General features: G+C 53.8%; 3 protein-coding genes across 3 annotated transcripts in view; 2 read left to right on the forward strand and 1 right to left on the reverse strand.

The window, feature by feature from the left end:
* LOC137463965 (zinc finger protein 208-like) overlaps window positions 1–15,943 on the reverse strand; it is a 1,270,300-nt gene that overhangs the window by 830,292 nt on the left and 424,065 nt on the right. The window lies entirely within an intron of this gene.
* The window catches only part of LOC137463966 (zinc finger protein 271-like), a 1,077,684-nt gene that overhangs the window by 629,234 nt on the left and 432,507 nt on the right, over window positions 1–15,943 (forward strand). The gene's annotated exons all lie outside the window — the stretch shown is intronic.
* LOC137463989 (serine/threonine-protein kinase pim-1-like) lies at window positions 3,620–5,675 on the forward strand. Its single transcript, XM_068175323.1, has 4 exons — window positions 3,620–3,646; window positions 3,942–4,308; window positions 4,948–5,127; window positions 5,383–5,675. Exons 1-4 carry the CDS (start codon window positions 3,620–3,622, stop codon window positions 5,487–5,489), a joined length of 681 nt encoding a protein of 226 aa, XP_068031424.1. The 3' UTR covers window positions 5,490–5,675.

Genomic DNA, 15,943 nt, shown 5'->3' on the forward strand with positions numbered 1-15,943 from the left:
GTTGGTGCCATGGAAACCTGCCCTGGCCCCTTGCTCAGGGCTGGTGTCACTGCCCAGAGCCAGAGGGGATCCCTTGCTGGGGGCTTGTGCCATGGCCACCTGCCCTGTGCCGCGCTGGCCGGTCAGGCGCCGCGGAACCAGCAGCAAACGCCAGGGCCAGGGCCAAAGGCCAGGTCAGCCAGACAGAAAGGGGCAGTGCTGGGCACTGTTTCCATGGCAGCCCTCACTGGGGGTGACACCTGGGTCACCTGTCCTGGCAGTTGCCATGGAAACCCGGCTCATTGGAAATACAAGGGTGGACAAAGGTTTTAGTAGGGCCTGTCACAACGGGACAAAGGGGGGTGGTTTTAAACTAAAGGAAGGGAGGTTCAGATAAGAACAGATAAGGAGGAAATGTTTGATGATGACATTGGTGATACACCAGGACAGGTTCCCAGGGAGGTGGTCAGTGCCCCGTCCCTGGAAACATTCAAGTCCAGCTGGGACAGGGCTCTGAACAACCTGATCTGGTGAAAGATGTCCCTGCTCATGGCGGGGTTTGGATGAGATGAGCACTGCAGAGCTCTTCCCATCCAAACCATTCCAGGACTGCAGGGGCAGAAGGGGCTGCTCAGTGCACTCCATCCACTGCCTCGACTCCTCATGGTCTCTGCTGGACCCCACATCCCACAGCCAAACCCAGCCCCTTCTCTGCCTTTCCTCCCCCTTCCCCAGGGGCTGGCACAGCCAGGGGGGCACAGGTGACCTTTGGGCTTTGCAGGGCTCAGGCACAAGGGCCGTGGCAGAGGCAGGGCTGAGGTCACACTCTGTGGGCTGGGGCAGAGCCCAGCCAGAAATGAGCCCTGAGGCAGCAGCTCTGCAGTGCTGGCCACCAGGCCGGCTTGCCAAGGGAGGCTTCTGGCCATGCCCTGCAAGCAGCTGCTGCTGCCAAGGCGCCTTTGGTGCCTCAGGCTCTCCCTGGCACAGCTCCCAGCACGGCATTCTGCCCTTGTGCCCGAGGCCTTCCCTGTGCTGGGGCTGGCCTGGGGCTTTTCCTGCAGCGGGACCTGCCCTGCTCCTGGCACAGGAAAGGCAGTTCCTGCTGGAGCAGGAGGCTCTGCGTGCAATGGGCTCAAACCACTCCTGCAAGGCCCTGTTTGCAAAGCCCCAGTGGGAAATGAAGGAGGGGGGTCACGCTGCTGTTGGGGTGAATAATGCTGAAACCAGCCTGACTCCTCCATCCCAAAGTTCCACATCCTCAGAGGGAGCTGAAGCTGTGGCAGGGCTGGAAAAATCCCCAGAGAAAGGAACAACCAAGTGACACCACTGAGAGCTCCTGCAGAGCTGCTGAGCTGGCCCAGCCTGGGCACATCTGACTGACAGGGCAGCACTTCAGACTAGAAAAGCCCCATCCAAATTTTAATGGCAGCGTCTCCTGGCATTTCCCTTCTTGGGGGCTGTGGAGATTCCTCCCTGCAGTGGGGACACCCCCTCAAGGTCACTGCTCCAGGCTGAGCCAGAGATTTGCCCATGGTGGTTGGTCGGGGGCAGTGACATCAATCTCTGCTTAAGAACTGGTTTTTGTTTAATACAATTGCTTCAAAATTGCTTCCTGTTTCAGCCTGAGTGTCCCTGCAAGAACAGGGCATCTTTCAGGCACTTCCAGAAGCTCAGGGATCTCATTTCATGAGGAATCTGGGATGCAAATGGCCTTGTAAGAAGGACAAAAGCAGAAGCAATGGACTAGAAATAATAATAAAAAAATACCCTTCTTCCAGACAAAGTCCACCAAGTCATTCCCTGCATTTCTCCTTTTCAAATTCTTTCCATCACCTACTCTCAGAGGTCCAGCCTGTTCTGGTGCTTATCATGAACTGACTGTGCTCTTGATTTATACCAGCACTGGAGATGTAGAATCACCCAAACTGAACACAGAAACAAACTCCCTCTGTCCCATTTTCATGTTCTAGATCACTTTCCAGGTGTCCATGGAGATGTGGGAATGATTATCACACAACTCTCCATTTCTGGCTGCAGGCTCTGGAGATTCCTTCTCTGCATTCAGTCAGGCTTGTATTCCCTAACAAGTCCTGGTTCCACCTCCTGTTTCCCAAGGCTGGAACAGTCACAATGAAAACCTCACCAATGGCACAACTCCCCAGCTCACCAGGAAAAGAAAGGACAAGCTGTCAAGTTCTCCAAACCTTGGTCCTGCTTGGCTGCAAGAGTCCTGCTGCACACATGGTGTGGAAAGCCAAGAGAAGCTGCAGGTGGTGGCACATCTTGTGACAGGAGCTCAACCTGGTTCTCCAGGAAAGGTTCTTGAGAAGAGCAAACAGGACTGTGGAGAAGATTCCTGGAAAACTGAAACAGCTTTCCAGAAGTGAAATGAAAATTGAAAGAAACAGTCCAAGATGTTTTCCTCTATTTATTTCTCTGCTGCCTTTTTCCATCTTGCACTACTTCTCCATCCCATTAATTCCAAATGCATCTCACCTCTAAGATCAGTGACTTAGCGAGTTCTAGACACTCTAAAGTACCATGAGCCACACAGTTTGCCTTCCAGTATTCACTGGAAAGCAACGCTGGAGCCTTAAGTGCAGGGCCAGGACCAGGGAATCCTTCAGCCAGGAAATGTGCCCCGACAGGGTTTGATCCTCAGCGGGGACAATGCACGGCAGCGACCAAGGAGATACCTCTGCCCCCGTGCAGGAGTCCAGACTCTGGGTCTGGGCTGAACACGGCAAAGTTCCCGTGTTTGGACAGGCTCAGGGGCTGCCCCCGGGGAGCGGGGGGCTGGGCGTGGGGGTGAGCGGGCAACGGACAAACGGACACGGGGACAAACGGCCCCGGAGCTTCAGTTGCAGCAGCAGCAGCAGCGGCGGCAGCAGCGGCGGCAGCAGCAGCAGCAGCAGCCAAAGCAGAGACTCCCTCTTGATTCTCCTCTCTTTCCCTCGCTGTCCCGTACCGTCTCCCGCTCTCCCTTTCCCGCTGTCCCCTCCTCTCCCAGTCTCTCTCTCTCCCCATTCCCGGCCGGGCCATGCCCCCGGCCCGCCCCCGGCTCCGGGCGGGGCTGCCCCATCCCCGCCCCCGGCCGTCCCGCCGGGGTCTCGCCTCCGCCCGGCTCTGGCCGTGCTGGCGGTGGCGCTTCTGGGCGGGCATCGGTGCCTGGGGCTGGGGCGGCATCGCCTCGCTCTGGCTCCGCCTGGCCCGAGCCTGGCCCCGGCCCCGGCTCCTCCCGGGCCCCGCGGAGGACACACGCGGCGCGGCCGCTGCCGCCGCCTCCGCTGCGGCTTCCCCGGCCCGAGCTCCGCCGCTCGGCAGCGCGGCCGCCGCCCCCGAGCCGCCGCTGTCCCGTTGCCGGGAGCGAACGCCTGGGGAGGGCCGGCCCGGGGCGGTCGGGGGGCGCTCGGGGGCCGCTCCTGGCCCCGGGCCGAGCGCTGACAGCCGCGTCCCGCCCGCAGGGAAGGCGCAGGAGGCCCTGCAGGAGCGGTACCGGCTGGGTTCGCTGCTGGGCAGCGGCGGCTTCGGCAGCGTCTTCGCGGCCACGCGGCGCTCGGACGGCGCCCCGGTGAGCGGCGGGGCCGGCGGCGGGCGGAGGAGGAGGAGGAGGAGGAGGAGGGAGAGGAGGGGGAGGAGGATGGCGATGGAGCTGGGGCTGCGCAGGGTGGGTGGTGAGCTCAGCCTGCTGCTGCTCTTGGCTTGCAGGTGGCCATCAAAAGGGTGCCAAGGAACCGCGTCCGGCACTGGGGCGAGCTGGTGAGTGAGCGGGGCCAGCGGCAGAAGCCGGGCCGTGCCGGCGGGGATGAGCCGAGGCCCGGCAGGGTGGCAGCCACCAGGACACCTCGAGGGAGAGCGGGCGTGGGGCCAGCACAGGGCGAAGAGCATCCCGGGCTGGGTGAGGGGTTCCTGACCCCCGGCATGGCATCAGCCCCACTGATGGCATCGTGCTCCTCCCGCAGCCCGACGGCACCAGCGCACCCCTGGAGATCGTGCTCCTGGAGAAGGTCTCCACTGGCTTCCCCGGTGTCGTCCAGCTGCTGGAGTGGCTTGAGCTCCCCAACGACATCTTGATCGTGCTGGAACGCCCAGAGTGCTCTCAGGACCTGCACCATTTCATTCGGGCACGGGGGTTCCTGTCCGAGGAGGTGGCGCGGGATCTGTTCCGCCAGGTGCTGGAGGCCGTGCAGCACTGCACCAGCTGCGGGGTCCTGCACAGGGAAATCAAACCAGGGAACATCCTGGTTGACCTGGCCACTGGGCAGGCCAAATTGATTGACTTTGGCTGTGGCACCTACCTGCAAGACACAGCCTACACTCGCTTTGCAGGTGAGCCCATGCAGGGGTGTGCTCTCGGTCCTGGCATCTCATGGCCCAACATCTCACAGCCCAAGCTGGCTGTGGCAGCGGGGATTCTCCCTTTTGCTGGCCTTCATGGCACTGAGATTTCAGCTGAGTTGCATTTGAGCAGGGCTGGGTGGGGAGCCAGCTTCCAGCCCTGCTGGCAGCCTTTGCCCACCACTCTGCCCAGGACTGAGGCTGGGGCTGGGGCAGCCAGCCCAACAAAAACACAGGTGGGTGGGGGTAGCAGAGAGGGGGGCCGTAAGCTGTGTCCCAGCCGGTTTGGTGTGCAGGTGCGAAAGGGCTTGGACTGCTCCACTCACCTGGTTTGTTTTGGATTCATGATGTTTTTGGGCAGTGCAGGCAGGGAGGATGAAGGCATGGTTTTCCCAAGCACTGGGTGGGTTTTTCTCCTCATGGTTGGGCCTTGCCAGGATTTCTGCTGCCCTCTTCCAACCCCAGTGGCTTCTTTTCCTACCCCAAGTCTGTACACAAGTCCCAGGTGCTGGCGAGAGGGCAGCAGTCACCCCGTGTGCCACTGGGGCAGCCCCCACACGCCCAGGGATGCTGGGGCCAGGCTCTGGGAGCAGCAGCATCCCCCTGATGAACCCCATCTGTATTCCACAGGAACACGGTCATACAGGCCCCCAGAATGGACCCACTTTCGATTTTACTACGGCAAGCCAGCTACCATCTGGTCCCTGGGCATCCTGCTGCACCAAATGGTCTGCGGGGAGCACCCTTTCAGGAGGAGCCAGAACATCAGCTGGGACCATCAGCTCTCGCTGCCACAACGGCTCTCTCAAGGTGGATCCTCATCTCTGGCCACGGCGGCAATGGCAGTGCTGGGAGACAGCAGCAGCTCGTGAGCATCCTGCTCTGGCAGCTGCTGAGGAGGTGGCACATGTCCTGCTCTCCTGCTCTCCTCCAAAACAGGGAATTGATGGGGAAGTTTAGGCCCAGCTCTGAGCACATCCAGCATGGCCTGGGCACGGGAATAGTGGGGCAAAGCCAACAGGAGCCTTCTCTAACTGACCGGCGGGTTCTGGTTTCTCTGCCCAGAGTGCCAAGATCTGATCAGGCGGTGTTTATCCATGCTGCACTCGGACAGGCCCTCGTTAGAAGAGCTGTTATGTGATCCCTGGCTGCAGGATATTCATCTGCCCTAGAAGAAGGGAGAGAGCCACAGGCACACTTTGATGCAAGGCCCTGGTAAGTTGCAGCTCCACACATGCCTTGGCAATCAGAAGCAAAGGAACCCAGACATTTTGTCCTGCCTGTGTCACTGCCCAGGGGTCATCAGATGGGAACACGCAGCCCTTGTGCTGGAGCTGAGCTGCTCTGCCCAGCACTGGTGGCCGCCATCTGAGCTGATTTTGCTTGTCCTGGTTCCCTGACAGCTCTGGGCCCTGGGCAGAACCCTGACAGCCTGGGCTCACCCCCAGGGAAGGAGAAGGAGCCCCTGGAGAAGCTGTACCAGGTGGGGCTGCTGCTGCTGGGGACAGCGAGGACGACATCAAGGATGACAACCTCTTCCTCCACCTGGTCACCGGCAGCTGAGGATGATGGACTTCGATTCTGGCACCTTCTCCAAAGCCAGGCTCCACAGGGAATTTGCAGGTGAGTCCACACGCAGGGGGATGCTCCCAGATTTGGGCATTGCACAGTCTGGCCAGGAACCAAAGGTTCCCCCTTTGCTGGGGCGGATGCAGCTGATCCTTCAGTCGGCTGCCAGGCTGCTTTTGGCAGGGCTGGAGGGATGGGCTGGGGTGGTGATGAAATGGGAGTGGGCTCCTGGCCCTGCCAACAGCCCCCAGCACCCACCGTGCCCCGGGCTGGGGCTGGGGCTGGGGCAGCCAGCCCGACACAAACAAACCCCCATGGTGGGAGCAGAGGTGGGACTCCAGAACCTGTGCAGGGGCTGCTTTGCTCTGCAGGCAAGGAAGGGCTTGGGCTGCTCCACTGCCCCTGTTTGCTTTGGGATCACCGTTATTTTGGGGGGCAGTGCAGGGGGGAAGGGAGAAAGCCTGGGCTTCCCTTACCTGTGGGTGGGTTTTTCCCTGGCATGCAGGGGTTGGACCTTCCTCAAGTCCCTGACAGTAATATGATTTTTGACCTTTTTTCTTGTTCCCCTTTTTGTCTGTAATCTATTTTCAAAATGTTGTTGTGTGTTTTTCTAGAGGAAGTGTTCCAGGTGGGGTCCAGTCTGGATGGGGAAGTGCTTGGGAGCAGCTGTGGTGTGGATGGGCCGTGCCCTTGGAGAAGGATGAGGACATCGTTTGGGACCAGCTTTTCTTCCAGCGGGGGATGGCGTCAGGTGGGTCCCGTCTGCTTGGCATGGTGGGATCAGAGCTTTGGGGAGATGGCAGCGAGCACAGGAGCATCCTGCTCTGGGCAGCTGCTGAGGGCTGGATGTGCCGTGGATGGCTGCAGGCTGGGTGCATGTCCTGCCCTCCTGCTCTGCTCCCACAGGCAGCAGGGATGGGCAGCTCTGGGCACAGCTCTGGGCACGGCCAGCATGGCCTGGGCACCGCGGGCGGCTGGGACAAGGGGACAGGAGCCTTCAGCTGACGGGCGCTTTCTGGTTTCTCTCCTTGCAGCTGGACTCTGCGGGTGCTGAGGCTGCTCTGGGCTCTGCCAGGGCTCTGCTGGAGCTCAGCACCGGGCCGCAATCAGCCAAAGAAGAAATGGGGTGACCTGCAGCACAGACCTGCTGGAGCATTTCAGCAACACAGCTCAAGTGTGCAGAGTGTACACCTCCCAGGGAAAACATGACACCACCCCAAAATAAACTTGTTCAATAGCTTCTGAAATGAAATCAATCTGGGATGACCCCAAATGACATTTTGCAGCTTGCTCAAGCTGTATCTCAGCCCTTCTCTGAACTGTTCTCTCCCCCACCTGCCTTGTACTTCCCAACTGCTCCCTCTTTTCCCCCAGTGAGTTCCCAGCCCATGGCAGTCTCCATCACACTGTTGCCTTCCTTGGTGCCCCTCACCACGAGGAAGGCCGAGCCCCAGGCTTAGGGACTCATCCTGTCACGGGCTGAGGAGCAGCAATGTCTCAGAGGTGCAGTGGGATTTTAGTGTCATTCAGAGCTGCTCTCCAGCCCTCAGCTCTCCTCACTGCTGAGTTCCCACTCCCTTTTCCTCGTCCTTGCAGCAGGATGAGCTCTGTGAATCCCCTTGAGCCTCCCCACTCTTCCCAGCCCACGCACCCACCTCAGGCTGAAGCTGCAGCTTCTCTGTCTCCTCTGGCACACCAGTCCAGTCCCCTGTGCGGGGAGCCCCAGCCCCAGAGCACAGCACTCAGCAGTGCAGTCCGGGCTGGAGCAGCTGCCCTGCAGCCCTGGCTTGGCTGTTTGTGGCAAGAGAATGCTCCCTGTTTGCAGCTGTCCCTGCAGGATGGCCCCAGGGCAGAGCCCAGCCAGGCTCCCACTGCAGTCTCTGGAGCTTGGGGCAGGCAGTGGTTCCAGAGCTGAGGTTCACGGGGAGCACCCAGAGCTGTGGCTTGCAGTCAGTGTTGGCAAATGTTGTGTTCTCATCTCCTGCAGCCTGTGGGGAAAGCAACCTGTGCTGCAAGGCCTGTGTGTGCCAGGCCTGTGTGTGCCAGGGGCTCTTGGATGTCTCTGTACCCATGGACAGAAGGCTCTGTGTGTGCCAGGGGCTCTTGGATGTCTCTGTACCCATGGACAGAAGGCTCTGTGTGTGCCAGGGGCTCTTGGATGTCTCTGTACCCATGGACAGAAGGCTCTGTGTGTGCCAGGGGCTCTTGGATGTCTCTGTATCCATGGACAGAAGGCTCTGTGTGTGCCAGGGGCTCTTGGATGTCTCTGTATCCATGGACAGAAGGCTCTGTCTGTGCCAGGGTTTCCATAATGTCTCTGTGCCCATAGGTATGGAATAGCATGGGCCCTGAAAGTGTCAGTCCTGTTGCTTGCACGCTCCTTCCTTTGTATACAAAACGCATCCATGCACACCCCCATGTACATATACATTAAAACGTCAGGGAGGGACAGAGATTTCCCCCAGGGCTCTAACTCGGGCATAACTCACCTTTTAGCCGGTGGCCAGGGGATTTTTTTTTCCCAGCTCTGTGTGAGAAGGTGTCCAGGAGCTGAAGGAGCAGCATTTAGAAGCAGTTTCAGGATTTCTAGGCAGGAAGTGGAGCTGACAACCATCCACGTAACTCGCCGTATTCATCAGGATGTGCTGCTGGTTCTTTGGGAATATGGCCCAATGGAGACACGAGCCTTGGAAAAATCCCAGCGCTCTGTGGGTTTGTGCAAAGGGGGAGCAGCAGAAACACTTTGTGTCTGCTTTGGGGACACAAGGCCCAAGGAGCTGCGGTGGCAGAGGGTGACCTGGGCTGGTGGCAGGTGAAGTCCTGGTTCATGACATCCCAGAGTGGCACAGGACAAAGCTCCAAGCCCTCCCAACCCCACTGATGAAGTCTTTGTGATGCTGCACATCCTATAGGAAAAGCTGCTGTCACACAATGCACTGGGATTTGTAAGTTTCATTTTCAATACTTTAGGTCAAAGTTTCAAACTGCAATATTTTTGTTCTCAAGACACAGTCGTGCACAATTCATCTCTCATCCTCCTATTGCTTCAACTCCAATTAAAAAAAAAAAATCTTAATATTGGAAACAAAACCCAAAGTCTTTAAAATGGATGCTGAGGTCAGTCCATAAGATGGATCCAGGCATGAGAACATGCACAAATTAAATGAGTTCTCCTTTTAAAAAGATCAGTTATCTCTTAATCCAAAGTTCAAGAAGATTTCACTACACATTTGTTTCTTTTTTTTCTCTTTCATATTTTTCTCAGGTTTTTTTCTTTTTTCTTTTTCTTTTTAAGAAGATAACACGTCCGGAAAAAGAAATGTTCAGCAAAATGAGATATGTTTCTGATAAATAATGAAAATATTTACTCCTCTGTTTGCTTTTCTCTGGATACCCTGATGTAAAAAATCTAGCAGATGTGAGCAGAGGTGTCAAGTGTTTGCTTTGGACTAAGCTGGAGTTCAGCACTGCTGACATCCTGGTCCAGCCAAGAGTTGCAGAATTCTTTTGCACACCTCGAGCCATGTGTTTGCAGGCACAGCACCTGCAGTGCTGACACACCAGTGCACGTGAATAACTCTGTTACTCCCTCACAGAATTTGGGCTCTGCCCCAGAACGAGGTGCTCCAGCCCTTGGCTCCTGGTTCCCGTGGGGAGCAGCTCCCTTCCCTCTGGCTGAGCTGCTCAGGCAGAGCCCGGCAGCTCCTGGCCCTGCAGGGCTGAAGCTTTTCCCCGTGGCTGGGCACAGACGGATGGAGCAGCACTGCTGGACACGGGCACACAGAGGGACCAGCAGCAGCTGCCTTTGGCCACCTGAGGCTCCAAGGCCCAAACTCTGAGCAGACAGGGCTGGAAGAGACTCGCAGGCTCCCTGCTGGCTCTGCTGCCCCACTTGTGCCCACCTGGGAGCCCCCAGGGCCAGCAGGGACTTGAGATGGCAGCCCTGGGCTCCTGGAGCTTGTGCAAGGAACGGAGCTGGGGACTCCCTGTCCATGGGGAGCTTCCAGATGGAAAAGGCTGCTGTGCCCAGGCAGCTCCAAGGGCAGAGAAAGGAGGGTCTCGACCCCTGGATCCGTGCCAGTCCCACAGTCCTGGGCAGCAGCCACCGAGCCCTGGGGGAGCAGAGGGCACAGCAAGAGGGACAAAAGCAGGCAAGGTCAGAGACTGGAGAGAGCCAGACCCGGCAGCAGGAACAGCTGCTCCATTGCACTCTTGGAGAAAGCTCTTGGCTGGTTCAAAGCGCTGAAAGGCGTGCAGGGCAGAGAGGAGGCCACACCAAACACTGCTCCTGTTTCCACAGCCTCCCCTCTCCGTGTCCCAGAAGGAATTGGATGGACTGTGTTCTTCTCCCCGAGTCGTCCGGTTCAGCACGAGCAGCTGAGCACCAGGAGCTGAAGGAGCTGAAGCCTCAGGCCACAAGAGCTGGGCCTGAGGAGACTTTGTGAGCAAATGAATGCTGCTAACATGGACCTGGCTGAATGCAGCAGATGGAATCATGGAAACACAGAATCCTTTCTGTTGGGAAAGACCTCTGAGCTCATCCAGTCCAGCCGGTCACCCAGCAGTGTCGAGCCCAGCACTAAACCACGTCCCTGAAGTGCCAAGGCCTGGACAACAGCCCTGAGTGAGGCCCTGAGCCAAAGGTGGCCTCTGGATGAACCTTCCAACCAAAGGTTATCTTTGTATCTGCTCACTAATGAAATATGCATGGTCATTAGCACTGTGATAGATGTATCCACTCATTAGTGAAACATGGATTGACCTTTCTGTGTTTAGAAGGCAGACAAGGCCATGAAATCTGACATCTGGCCTTGTCTGGGGCTGAATGGTCAAAGTCACCTCCCTTGGTTCCTCTTGGGCCCTGGCCAGGCTTTGGGAGGAACCCAGGAGGAGGATGAAACCAGATGTTCCCGCACCAGCAGCGCTGTCAGTTTGTTCATTCAGCGCTGTCAGAGCTGGGCCCTCTCCCAGCGAGGCTGGAGCCTCACCTGTGGCTGGAGGCACCTGCAGGAATTCCCAGTGTCCAGGAGTGGCTCTGCAGCCCCTGGCTGTGACAGCTTCCCCAGCTGCTGTGTGGATCTGGGGCATGGTAAAGCCTGAGGGTAACTGCTGCTGGATCTTTCTTAATCACTGCTGCAATCTTTGGTGCTGCTGGCTGGGTGCATTGCTGAGCTGCTCCTTTTGTGATTCTTTGCTGCTTTGAGCTACAGTCAATGACACTGAGTCCTTCAGTTGGTGTCTGTGTCTTTGGTGCTGACCCTGCCCACTGGTGAGACAAAACTGGCACAGTCTGGCCAGATCACAACAAAATGTCACTTTTTAAATGTAAATGTGAGGAATCAGTCCCATCAGAAATTCCCAGATGGGAAGCCCTTCCCTGGAGTTCCCTGGCTCTGGAGTGGGCTGAGGTCAGAGCACCCTGTGAGCAGTGGGGCACTCTGTTAAAAGAGGCTGAACCCCTGGATGTCTTCAAATGCATCCAAAAATTGCATGTGGAAGAAGGAAAAGAAATGTGGGTTTGGGAATATGTGGGTGAAGTTTGTAAATGGCACATTGGAAACAGCACCAACAGAAGGAAGAATTGCTTTTGGAATGCTCCCACATGGAGGGACAGAGGAAGGTTAAAACTTGAGCTCCGGTTCATTTGTGCAAGTGAAAAATAATATTATTATTATCATCATTAATAACAGTTATATAAAAATAGAACATGATTATACATTTTTTTTTCAGATAGAATTAAATTTGATTGTGAAAAATGCATATTTTATGATTGGCTTTTTGCAAATATTAAATTGAATACTATATGTATTATGTCATATTGATTAGAAGTGCTGTATTAACATTTTAATAGTATGGTATATGTAGTTTTGTAGTTAAAATAGAGCCTATGTATGTGGGGGTTTTTTTACTAACTCAAGCAAGAGATGAGATAATGAAGAAACTCTTCACACAGAGATGACAATGATGGGGGCCCATAAAGAATTACTGCCTCCTTATCGGAAAAGACAAACATTCTTCCACCTTCTCTCTGTCTTTATGGAACCACCAGGATTAAGGGGAAGAAGTTGACAAAAACCAGAAAAGTTCTTAATTTGCAAGGAATTTATGCATCATGTATGAGATATATGAATATGCAACAGGCTATTGCTTTTAAAGATTATTCCTTTGTTCACAAGGCATGCTTATTGGGCTTAAGTGCCCGAGAGCATCCGGACGTCTGTAATTCTTTGCTTTTTATTGTCTTGTAATTGTCCTAACTCTAAATTTTCATTACTCTAATTGTATTACTATTTTTATAACCATTTTATTATTATTAAACTTTTAAAATGTTGAAAACCAAGTGATTGGCGTTTATAACATTGATAATGTGAAATAAGGCTGACAATGCTAATATGTCACCTTTGGCTGCTCACTGTGACACTGAATACCCTACAGAAAAGGACTGGCCAAGACCCAAATGTCACAATAGAACTTTGTGAATTGTGTATAATGAATAAAGGAGGAAGGGATGTTGTGGAAACCCAGGACACCGGGAGTATTTCTCTGTCTGCTCTGGGGTGTCCTGACCCCCAGGGGAGCACTGACTTTGACCCTCATTCATGGAGAAAACTTCCAAAGCCTCAAGGTAAACTAGAAACCACAAAAGTGTGAAATAGATTGTAGAAATTGTAGAGAGGAGTTTAGTATGTCACATGGGTAAGAAATTTAAGCTTTAGGATTTTTAGTATGTTATAGATGGATTCAAGATCGTTATAAATGAATGCTCTAATTTATTAATTAAAGAAAATTTATTAAATTGTCCAAATATAAATTTAGAGAATAACAACGAAAAGCCACTATCAGAAAAAGGTCAGTGCCGAGCCCGGGATCGGCGATGGGTGAGACACAGGTTTGACCACTACAGCATAGGGTCCCCTATGTTCACCCCGACTGTTCTGTCCAAGTGATTTATGTATGGTTTTTCTTGCCTGAGGCAAAGTCGCTTTCTTCTTTTCTGGGCTGCACCTATTCATGTGGAGTTCCTTCACTGTGGCAAGTTGAACAGAACCCGTCCGATCGATCGTGCTCCTGGAGTTCGGTATTCAGATGTATCTCCCTGATGGTTCTGGTTATCTCACTCTCATCTACTTACAGTGTGTTTCTCGTTGGGCGTTCCAAACATGTACATGTCACTTAGGGCGTGTAAGTGGTGCCATTGTGTTCAGCTGGATAAGATATACAGAAGTTTATTACATACAACAACTTGCAGAGTAAAATCTCGGACACTTTGGCATATATGGGATTTGACACAGAAAAAGGGAATTAGAGAAAGGGAATTGGCTCATAAAATGAGAAAAAGACGAGAATGGAGATGCGTGAGGGAAAGAGAATGAAGAGAGAAACAAAAAGATTAGCATATAGAATAGCATGGTAGGTTAGTGAACAAATTTTGGAATAGCAACAGCAAACCGTTTTACCAGTTCAAATGTGCAGCTACCAATAAAACAAAAGCAGCCAGCAAAGCAGTTCAGTAATGTTTTACTTTCTAAATGTCCAGAGGGATTCAGCAAATCGGTACAAACATTCTGAAATACCTTGGCTAATGCTGGAGAATAGGAGGGGAACAGAAGCCCGGTGTTTTAAAAATTCTGCACTGGGACATTGAGCAGTCACTGTGGTGGTGAGATTGTTTCTCCTTGAAGCTGATGAGGGACAAAGCAAACCTCCAGCCAGCCACCCTGCTGAGAGCTTGGCAGTAAAGAGCCTGCAGCCAAGTAGGTGCTTTTCATCAGAAGAATTCAAAATAGTGTGCCAATATCCAAACCTGACCACTGATTGGTTTGACCCAACTTCCTGAAAAAATTCATTTCCATGTCAAACCACGACAAATATGTAAAATGTAACATAAGACACTTGAAAAATGATGAATGCCAAAGGATCTGAGTATTAGATCTTTCCTCAAAGAGAATCCTTTTTGCTAACATCTACATGCCAGGAGCTGCAGTGTAGCACCAGGGAGACAAAGGAACCCACCAGTGCAGAAAAGCACCCATCTCCGAGCCGGCCACATCCATTCGTTTGCAAATTAGGTCCTTTTCTCCCTGCTGCCAGCTGCGGGTTTGAAATACTGTGAAGCAACCTACCCGTCCTTGGTGGGGGGCTTAAAAAAATTTACAGAATATTTCTTACCAATATAACGTATTTCATACATCTATTCCTCACAAGCACGAATTATCTAAAATACACATAACAATTCCATGATTCCATCTGCTGCATTCAGCCAGGTCCATGTTAGCAGCATTCATTTGCTCACAAAGTCTCCTCAGGCCCAGCTCTTGTGGCCTGAGGCTTCAGCTCCTTCAGCTCCTGGTGCTCAGCTGCTCGTGCTGAACCGGACGACTCGGGGAGAAGAACACAGTCCATCCAATTCCTTCTGGGACACGGAGAGGGGAGGCTGTGGAAACAGGAGCAGTGTTTGGTGTGGCCTCCTCTCTGCCCTGCACGCCTTTCAGCGCTTTGAACCAGCCAAGAGCTTTCTCCAAGAGTGCAATGGAGCAGCTGTTCCTGCTGCCGGGTCTGGCTCTCTCCAGTCTCTGACCTTGCCTGCTTTTGTCCCTCTTGCTGTGCCCTCTGCTCCCCCAGGGCTCGGTGGCTGCTGCCCAGGACTGTGGGACTGGCACGGATCCAGGGGTCGAGACCCTCCTTTCTCTGCCCTTGGAGCTGCCTGGGCACAGCAGCCTTTTCCATCTGGAAGCTCCCCATGGACAGGGAGTCCCCAGCTCCGTTCCTTGCACAAGCTCCAGGAGCCCAGGGCTGCCATCTCAAGTCCCTGCTGGCCCTGGGGGCTCCCAGGTGGGCACAAGTGGGGCAGCAGAGCCAGCAGGGAGCCTGCGAGTCTCTTCCAGCCCTGTCTGCTCAGAGTTTGGGCCTTGGAGCCTCAGGTGGCCAAAGGCAGCTGCTGCTGGTCCCTCTGTGTGCCCCTGTGTTCAGCAGTGCTGCTCCATCCGTCTGTGCCCAGCCACGGGGAAAAGCCTCAGCCCTGCAGGGCCAGGAGCTGCCGGGCTCTGCCTGAGCAGCTCAGCCAGAGGGAAGGGAGCTGCTCCCCACGGGAACCAGGAGCCAAGGGCTGGAGCACCTCGTTCTGGGGCAGAGCCCAAATTCTGTGAGGGAGTAACAGAGTTATTCACGTGCACTGGTGTGTCAGCTCTGCAGGTGCTGTGCCTGCAAACACATGGCTCGAGATGTGCAAAAGAATTCTGCAACTCTTGGCTGGAGCAGGATGTCAGCAGTGCTGAACTCCAGCTTAGTCCAAAGCAAACACTTGACACCTCTGCTCATATCTGCTAGATTTTTTACATCGGGATATCCAGAGAAAAGCAAACAGAGGAGTAAATATTTTCATTGTTTATGAGAAATGTTTCTCATTTTGCTGAACATCTCTTTTTCAGGATGTGTTATCTTCTTAAAGAAAAAGGAAAAGAAAAATGAGAAAAATATGAAAAACAAGAAAAAAATTTGTAGTGAAAATATTCTGTAACTTTGGATTAAGAGGTAACTGGTCTTTTTAAAAGGAGAACTCATTTGCTTTGTGCATGTTCTCATGCCTGGATCCATCTTACGGACTGACCTCAGCATCCTTTTTTTAAAGACTGGGTTTTGTTTCCAATATTAAGATTTTTTTTTTTTAATTGGAGTTGAAGCAATAGGAGGATGAGAGATGGATTGTGCACGACTGTGTCTTGAGGCCAAAAAAAATTGCAATTTGAAACCTGGACCTAAAGTATTGAAAATGAAACTTACAAATCCCAGTGCATTGTGTGACAGCAGCTTTTCCTATAGGATGTGCAGCATCACAAAGACTTCATCAGTGGGGTTGGGAGGGCTTGGAGCTTTGTCCTGTGCCACTCTGGGATGTCATGAACCAGGACTTCACCTGCCACCAGCCCAGGTCACCCTCTGCCACCGCAGCTCCTTGGGCCTTGTGTCCCCAAAGCAGACACAAAGTGTTTCTGCTGCTCCACCTTTGCACAAACCCACAGAGAGCTGGGATTTTTCCAAGGCTCGTGTCTCCATTGGG

The sequence above is a fragment of the Anomalospiza imberbis genome, chromosome 33 (assembly GCF_031753505.1).
Source record: "Anomalospiza imberbis isolate Cuckoo-Finch-1a 21T00152 chromosome 33, ASM3175350v1, whole genome shotgun sequence".
NCBI lineage: Eukaryota > Metazoa > Chordata > Aves > Passeriformes > Viduidae > Anomalospiza > Anomalospiza imberbis.